The 8,811-nt window shown below is 40.1% G+C and overlaps 1 protein-coding gene across 5 annotated transcripts in view; it reads right to left on the bottom strand.

Annotated features, from left to right (window-relative positions):
- Window positions 1-1,484: 1,484 nt before the first annotated feature.
- TBC1D8B (TBC1 domain family member 8B) overlaps window positions 1,485-8,811 on the bottom strand; it is a 42,975-nt gene continuing 35,648 nt past the window's right edge. For 2 of the 5 annotated variants that reach the window (XM_068956750.1, XM_068956752.1), the window contains 7 exons: window positions 8,592-8,660; window positions 8,127-8,367; window positions 7,016-7,081; window positions 6,630-6,713; window positions 5,483-5,539; window positions 5,108-5,208; window positions 1,835-4,767 (listed from right to left, as the gene is read on the bottom strand). In XM_068956750.1, coding sequence (XP_068812851.1) covers window positions 4,357-4,767; window positions 5,108-5,208; window positions 5,483-5,539; window positions 6,630-6,713; window positions 7,016-7,081; window positions 8,127-8,367; window positions 8,592-8,660 — 1,029 coding nt within the window. In that variant the 3' untranslated portion in view covers window positions 1,835-4,356. Of the gene's footprint in view, window positions 1,696-1,834; window positions 4,768-5,107; window positions 5,209-5,482; window positions 5,540-6,629; window positions 6,714-7,015; window positions 7,082-8,126; window positions 8,368-8,591; window positions 8,661-8,811 lie in introns of those variants that run through there. The other 3 variants (XR_011143407.1, XR_011143408.1, XM_068956751.1) reach the window with 3 other exon arrangements.

Raw genomic sequence — 8,811 nt, 5'->3', positions numbered from 1 at the left:
CAACACGTAGCAAACTCTTCTAAAAAATTGTGTACGTTCTTAGACAGCCATTGGAGTGATGAACAAGTGGCTTGTCTTAGGAACGGCTTGGAACAGAGTGCTTTTGCTTTTGCTGAACCACATGGCCCAGACCATCAATTGCAAGGCCCAGGAAATGCTTCCGATTGCATTATAAACAGTGCCCTCTCCGCGGTGGAAAGGGCTTGTATTTTCATTGTTATTAGCTGCGCTGTTCCCTCACGTTGTGTTCAAGCCCTTTGGCGTGACTCCGTGGAGACACTGCTGAACAGCACAGACAAAGGGAGGCAGCAGCCAGCTCCTGATGGCGGTCAGTGCTGCCACCGTCCAGCTGGGGCTCGGGGAATAGCGACAGTCCCTTTGAGCAGCACTTTCTCTATTGCAAGCATGAGGGAACACTGCAGCTCTGCTGGTCATTCCCATGGACTAATGATTGGGTTGAAAAAAATGCATTTTATGTGCGTAACAACAATAATAATGGCCTAGGCACAAGAAAGGACTGTGTAGTTTACACCAACAGCCACTGAGAATGTTTCAGGACAAAACAGTCACGGCATAGCTGCCCAGTCACATTGGCAACACTGCAGCAAGTAGTGCAATTTAAAAAAACTGTATAAACAGCATCACTAGTGTCAGCAATCTGTATCCTAGCTATAACTATCAGTTTTGTACTGATGATAATACATTTATTTATTTCCTATGACTGAACCCCCCCACAAAAAGCTAGATAAATTTATGAAAGCTTTGTCTCCTACTTTTTGGTTTGCCAAAGAAATCCTTTTCATCAAAAGATTCCTCCCAGCTTCCTCACTCTGCTCAGCATGTCCTCCTGCACTTCAAACCAGCATGTTTTCTTGTAACAGAAAGAAGTAACATACACAGATAAGTGGAATGATACATCAATACTCATTTAACCACACTGCTCCCTATTGGAGAATGAGCCCTCCTGAATCCCAAAACCATTTCTAAAATCTTCAAGTTACAATTTCAGCGGAAAGCCCCTCCTTAGGAAGGAGCTGAGTAACAGCCACCCAAACCCTTGCTGGCACTTCTGCTTAATTCCAAGCTACATGCAGTAGCTGACCTCCCGCAACAGACGTGCTCACCCACAGTCTCCTAATGCAATAGGATGTGAATCGGGGTTCATCTCTGCATCACTGAGAACTTCAGATAGCCATAAGGCACAGAGCTCTCTGCCCCTAACCCCGCAGGGCCTGAAAGAAGAGTGATAAAGTCGAGGCATACCCCTTTGGGGCTCAAAACAGGGAAAGAGCTCCTATTGCTTTAGCCCCCTTCTTCCCAAATGAGCCTGCATGCATTTGTTAGCCAAGCTGTCTCCACCACAGAAAGGGTAGGAAAGTGAGCTAGACGCTCGTTCTGGAGTTATTCTGCCCCCATGCAAAGCAAGAGTGTCCCTCAACTTCAGTACATTACAACAAACCAGAGCAGCAGCCCAGCACACACACCTGCGGGTTACAGTCCTTGGCTACAGCCAGGATTTACTACATCAAGATCTCCCCAGGGGATCAGACCACAATCCATGGGCTCCAAGAAGCAAGAACTTGCCGTTTAGGCAGTTGCTCAAGTCCTGGCAGCCTGCTGAAAGCAACCTTTCTCCAACTTCTGCCCTGCTGGGACTGGACACGTGGCCACTCTGACTAATCTTGGTGGATCAACCTGCAGACATATTACAGGAAGGATTTAAATAGATATTACACTTCTGAGGCAAAAGATATAAAGAAGTTGAATAGAAAATCTATGCAGCTAATAAACATTAGTGTTCCTCTAAACATCCAAACTTTTCACCTTACTTGTATTTAAAAAAAAAAAAAAAAGAAGTATATATATGCTGGTCATTTGCTGTTTACAAATAGATATAACTGCATTACAGACAATAACTACTATATAATTGGTAATGGCTCTACAGTCTCTTGGACTGACGTTAAAGAAAACTGATGTTTTAAAAAGGTACTCAGTTTTGCATAACTAAACCATGTAATATCACAAGGCTATTGTATTTTGCAGGTTCATTCAGTACAGGTTTTGTACTTATATTTTAACCTGCATATAACTCTGTTTTTCCAAACATCTTGGTTCTCCACCAAAAAAGTGTCTTTGAGTGTTAAGAATTTCATGTCTCTGTGATGCATTGCTTAGCAAATACTACATACTGTTGAGTACTTCTTGAAATTAACAATATCCACAATGATCCTACAAAAGCTTTTTGTATGAGTAGCTGCATCTGTTTTCATGGGACTACATTAACTTCAGCATGATTGCTTTGCATAAGAATTACTCACTGAGCAAACCTTACCTGATTAAGTCCTGGACTAGAACATCAGGATTATCTGCTTTGTCTTTTCAAAATAACATTATAACTGTATTCACTCACTGTTTTCATAATGTAACACAATAGTGCCCTACTTGCCTCAGAAACATACATATGAACGGATAATTTAGTTTGTATATTTTATGCACAAAGCAGACTGACGTTGCATCAAGTGTGATTACTTTATGAAGGCTTCTGAAGAAAGCTGCCTCATTTCTCAAACATACGATACAGTTTCTGAAATTATCATTTGTTCAATAAAACCTTGTTTTACATTAATTCCTTAGAGCACTGGGCAAGAGGTTGGAAAATAATTCATATATTCATTGCTCTTGATCAAAACTCTTCTTTAGAAGCAGCATTGGAACTTTAATACCCGTTGCAAATGCTGGCATTTCAACAACTGCTTGTAACGCAAGCAGGAATTTAATTATACCCCTCATTCATTTTATATTGCAAAAAAGGCATCCAGCACTGAGTATTCCCATTTCCATTCCACTTCTTAAAAACAAAAACAAAACAAAACACACCTTATAAAAATAATGCTGTTTTGCAGAGAAAGACTGTCATACTGCCTTTCAAAATACCCATTTTTAACCCATTTTAAGGTCAGCAGAGAGACGCCCAGTTTACCTTTTTTCTTTTTTTTTTTTTTTCCTTTTTTTGTAAAAATACAAGCACTTCCCTCTTTCTTTAAAAACCCATTCTAGCCCAAGCTACCTAAGGCTCAAGGTCAACCTTTATCAGCATTAACGCTGCTTGAGCTTGCCTCCACATGTCGCTTACCATATCATTTTATATATATTAAAAATCCCAATTCAGATTCCAGATTTTGTTGTTGCCATTAATCCTGGCAGATATAAAATATAAGAGCAGCAATGATGTAGAGAGCTATAAAAAACAAGGAATAATTACAAGATTGAGGTGTGGACTCAGAGCACACAAAGGAGCAACTGCAATCTGTCCACAGCAGTTCCATAGTCAGTGTTCAGCTAATTAGGAAGCAGCTAAAGACGATTCTGTTCTTCTGTTATGCAAACACAAGCAAAATCATATATTTTATCAACATGCTCCCAAGGAGCCAACAATGGCTCCTCTTGCAAGATGTATAACAATCACCGTGCAGTGAGACAGCGAGAAAGATTGAGCCACTGCTTTCCCTCAATTTCAACCATCTACACCAGTCTCTGCATACACACGCAGCTTGGATGACCAAGAAACTTGCACCCCTTTCACCTGTGTTTTAAGGGGATGGGTATGCAAATGGGAAAGAGTAACTCATATCTAGCTAGAAAAGTAGGAAACCAGCCGTAACAGCACTAGCTAAGGGCCACATTGCAAAAAACTGAGATGGGAGCTGGGAGAATGCAGTTCGCAAACTGCCAGTGAGGGAAGACCCTGGGAATCTGCAACTGTCCAGGCCCATCGGTGACACCAGAGCAAGGGAACTGAGAGCCTGGCAACTTTCTTCTCTAATCACACGCTCTTGTGGCCAACGGAGCTACCAGTTCAGAGTTCTTAGTTTTCATCCTGCTTTGACCCCAGTCCACTTGCAGGTTGAGAAATAGCTATTTAAACTAACCTAGAAGTCAATCTCTTAGCTGTCGCTATCCATTTTTAAGTGAAAATGGCTGGAAGTCATTACATTCATCGCAATAACAGAAACGAACCTGGAGAGCATACAGTGTAACAGCTGTCATTCAGAAAGGTTCGTCATAGTGCCATTCATAGATCACATCTAGTATTTCCTAGCAATGTTGCATATTTTAGTAACATGGTAAAACCAGTTTATTCTTCAGTCCTTTTTGGACTGAAACTTTTGAACAATGCAAGAAAGTGATTGTGCTTGAAACTAATTTTATTTACATAAAAGCATACTAGTATCTGATATTTAAAGCTAACTCTTCATACCCCATTCCCTATGTAAACTCCACACTCAGTTCCCATAGTAGAAACGCTCATTTGTAAGTGCTTTATGTTGTTAATGAAGAGTGCAAAGGTGAAGAAAATTATACCCTGGTTCTCGCTTTCAGTTGTAACATTTTAGCACTCTCTATTTTAGCCTTTATTTCATGCGGTTTCTCAAAAAATCTCACAAAGGCTGGCTCATTCAATAAGGATGCCAGAATCTGTTCAAAGGCAAAAGACCACTCGTGTTCCCCTCTCGAACTCTGCGCTCTACTGCCTTCAGCCTGCTCAGAGCTGCTTTCCTCCTGCCCTTTGTTTGGGACTTCAGCAAGCAACTCCGTAACGGCAGCTGGACTTTTGACTGGTGACAGTGGACTCTGCAGTCTTCTCCCAACTTCTTCCATTTTCAATAGGAGGCTGGTAACCACTGCTATAGCCCGATATAACAGCTCCTCTTCAGGGTCCCCATGGAATAGATTGTACAGGGTTTTTGAGAACTGGATGAACTGTGACTACAGAGAGATACAGAGGAAACTATTCAGAGAACAGCAACACAACTCTCCTGCTTCACTGGTTTAAATCCTGGACTGCTATCACTAGGTGCCTAGTACAACAACAGCTCTGATGATGAAAGGGACGTGGACCAGCCTTGATAAACCTAGGTGTGTCTGAAAGTTCCTCTCTCTGTGAACTTACAGTTACACCAGTTTAAAAAACACAATCTAATGATTAATCTGAAGGTCTGAAATTTAAGGGATCCTACGAGCCTTTTAGAAAACTACTAATAGGACTTAAAGGATAAACAGCAAACAAAAATTGACTCGTAAAAGACTAAGACACAGGCAGTTTTACCTGATTCATCCTTGGCAAATCCTTAATATTTTCTTCTTTTTTAATAAGTTCATCTTGCCACTGCTTCAGATATGCCTGAATATCAACCTTCCCCTTCCCTACTTGATGGGGGGGGAAAAAAAAAACATTAAAAGAGTAAACATGAACTAAGACCTCCCCATGAGGGATGATGTGCGGCCTACAACTAAACAGGCCAGAGTTTACATTACCTCCTCCTCCCAAGCACTACATTTATAAAAGTGGGTATATTATCATCATGCTTAAGATCACTCAGTACAGCATGATATTAATTAGCATACTTCCTCAACATACACTTTCCCAGCTCCTCTCCCCCAGAAACACATGGTTACCAACTGTGTCTCCAGGATTCTCTACCTTTTTCTGGGCTGCTCTTCAAAGCGTCACTTTCAAGACTATCCACAGTAGGTGAAACTACAGTTTAGAAGGAGAAAAACAATTTGTTATTTCTCTGAGAAAGGAAGAGCAAATGCTTCATTTACTTTTATCAGAAATTCCTTGCTCAAGAAGCAAGACCCTTAAGGATCCCTGTATTCTCACCACAGATTAGACCAAGAAGAAACTGCACGGGTCAGATATGTACAATTTCAAATTGTACAATTGTACAACAACAGCAACAAACACCATGAGCCACAGTGAGGCTGGAGATGACAAAAGAAACTTCAATCAGCTATATCATCAGGTAGATAATCCTGATAATGCTTACGGCCACGCGTTGAACAGCGGTGAGAACAGTGCCCATATCACAGATATGCTACTTTTGGATAATTTATAAAAACCTGAAAAGGATCTGCCCTCCAAGCAAGTTAAAAGACACAGCTTTCCAAAGAGAATACTTTAGCGACTACATACATTTACACGACAAAAATTTTTTCAACACATCGGCTTTAAAATGGAAGCAAAGGATTTTGAAACCCTGGCGTACATGCATCAAATAATTATGGACTTGGATATCAAAATCCTTGAGGCAGGAAACATGCCTTTATGCCTTGAATGCCAAGAGGAAATAGCCAGCACTTTCATAAATAAAGCGTGGCAACAGAAAGGTTGCCAACTGCAATGAAAAGTACTGATGAGATATACCACCCTATTTCCACGTAAATACTTGTGGCTTTTGAATTCTGTCATCAGACATACGTAATTCAGGGCAAGGATCTCTGTTCTTTGTACAGCGACCCCTGAAAAGACCTGTTACTGAGGCTTGCTACCACATAAAGTTTGTATGTTCATAAATAATAATTAAACTACATATTGCTAAAGAAAAATTGCTTTAAGGAAGAACGTCGATCCACAACAAAATTCTACACTACCTTGTATGAAAATACAACTATCTAACTATCCTTCACAGAGGATTCATGTCAACAGGGACATGATTTCCTGGAAGAGATGATTTCAAAACAGCAGCTGGAGGCTTTCAGAAGAGAGCTCCCCGTCCTTCAGCACACAACAATTAATAGAGACCTTCTGATATTTTGCAAGCAAAATCAAACATTCTGGAGTTTACCACTGAGCTGGCTGAAGTGGATCAGTTCTTCTTTTGAAAGATCACCACCTTTGGAAGGACTCAGAGATTCTACTTCAGTAAAAGCTGCAATGAATGAATAAATAGTTTTCATGGCTCCCAAAAATTACCAAAATAGTAAGAGAAAACAAAAGCTTTGCATAGACATACTGTCCCTATGAACAAAGTAGAAACGGTGTTTGAGCAGATTAAGTCCTTCCCAAAGGATACATTACTCTGGAAGAAATATACATCTGTATTACAGCTATGGGATAGTACAGTGACAGTGATAACGGGAAGGAAGGTAAAGCTAAAAGAAAAAGAAAAATCACACAAAGATGAGAAAAGACAGGAGCAACCCTCCCCAAATGCCAATGCTTCTCACTTACCTGGAGGGATGTGTAACTTAAAAAGCAGCTTGAGTTTCTCAGTGAAACTTCCATTATACATGATATCTGTTAGAAGAGAACAGCAAGACAGTCCGCTCAACTGGATCAAACTTTAAAATATCCTGTTAACCTAAACAAATGCAACTGAGGGAGGTTGGAACTGGACATATGTCCTGTCTTACTCTGCATATAATTACAGATGAAGGTTAAGGATGGCAACATTCCGGCAAATGAACCTGGGGTTTGTCTACACTGAGGAAAGAACACTGCCTTATGACATTTCATCATACTATCCTATTCTTAAGTATGTCTGAACGTCTAGAGAAACATGAACGTATGTCTCTCTAACAGGCCATAACACCTTTTGTAATGAGTTAAAACTGCGGTTACAGAAGAAAGTAAAGTCAGAGCATAGAATAATGCCTATCATTTACTAAAATGAAACTATAACATCAAAGAAATATGTTGCTAATGTCTTCTCAGCATTTTCCCTTAAATTTTTGCTTCCTGCACAATAGCCCTTTGAAAATAAGATGAAAGGAATACAGTAGTAAGTCTAGACAACTTTCAGTTCCCCAGAGATATCCCCAGTGCCCCTGAGCATTGGCTATCTTGCATGATCTGCATATGAGGTAGTTTACAGTGTGAGGAAGTATTTACCATCAACCAAACAGGTTGGGCAATACAGCCACACTATTTCCTAACTTTCTGCTATTTTGATGGTAAAGTCATTTTTAAATATAATCTCAGATGGGAAATTACTCTCCACAGGATTAACATTTTAGCAAAATTACCAATTTGTGAAGCCTGATGTTAGCCATTTCATGGTCCAATATAGACAAGCAAATCAGAGCACAGTTCTCCAATTAAAAGCTCTTATCGTGCACCTACTCTCAAACTTATAAACATACTTTGAGCCCTTGACTTGCCATTTAATCTTTGCATTTAATGTTATGCAATAAAGATAAGACTATTTCAACCCTAAGTTAAGAGACTAGTCTCCTTAAGCTCCTTAGATTTAGCATGGAAGGAGATATACAGAAGCATCTCCAGAACTCCTCCCAGGACAGAGTTCCCTTGTCAACGTGCTACGTATGCATTGTTCTCATACCAAGAACAGAGGCAAATTGTTTGAAGTTTATAAGGCGATCAGAGTTCTCATCCATGAGTCTGAATGTCCACAGCGCAAGTGAGTCTCTGTTTGCACAATGTGACCATGGGCTCAAGAGATGATAGAGAACCCTGAATTGCTGGCAGTCGATTCGATATTGGTCAAGGTATGGCAGACTGGCATCATGGTGTCGCAAGACAGGACTATTTACGTTCCAATAACAGGAAAGAAAGTGCTCCTTCTGCAAAGGAAAGGCAAAATGTTAGATGATATGAAAGGACAATTATCCCTCTGAGTGAAGGATGTGGGATGTTGTGGGATGTTAACTATACCATCTGGTTTAAAGCTGACATGCAAAACACACATGCTGAACCTAGCTTTCACTGGAATTGTTAAAACTGTTACATACCCATAGTACAGTCCATCAAGATAGATGTTTGATAAATGAGGAAAACAGCACATTACCTTGAATAATTCATAAAGCTCTTCAAGGTCACTAGGACTGAATTTTACATCCTGGGACACAACACGTAGCTGAAGCAAAATTAAGAGAAAGTCAACTCAATGATGAGTCTTTCCCTCTTTGGAATAATACTGTAGAATCATGTTATAGAAGACTTAATTATAGAAGTTATAGAAGACATTAAAAGATGCAGTTTGAATATTCCAGGTTTTGGCATGTTAC

Source organism: Struthio camelus, chromosome 11, assembly GCF_040807025.1.
Source record: "Struthio camelus isolate bStrCam1 chromosome 11, bStrCam1.hap1, whole genome shotgun sequence".
NCBI lineage: Eukaryota > Metazoa > Chordata > Aves > Struthioniformes > Struthionidae > Struthio > Struthio camelus.
The sequence above is the reverse complement of the archived record's forward strand: the minus strand, read 5'-3'. Positions and strand labels throughout refer to the sequence as shown.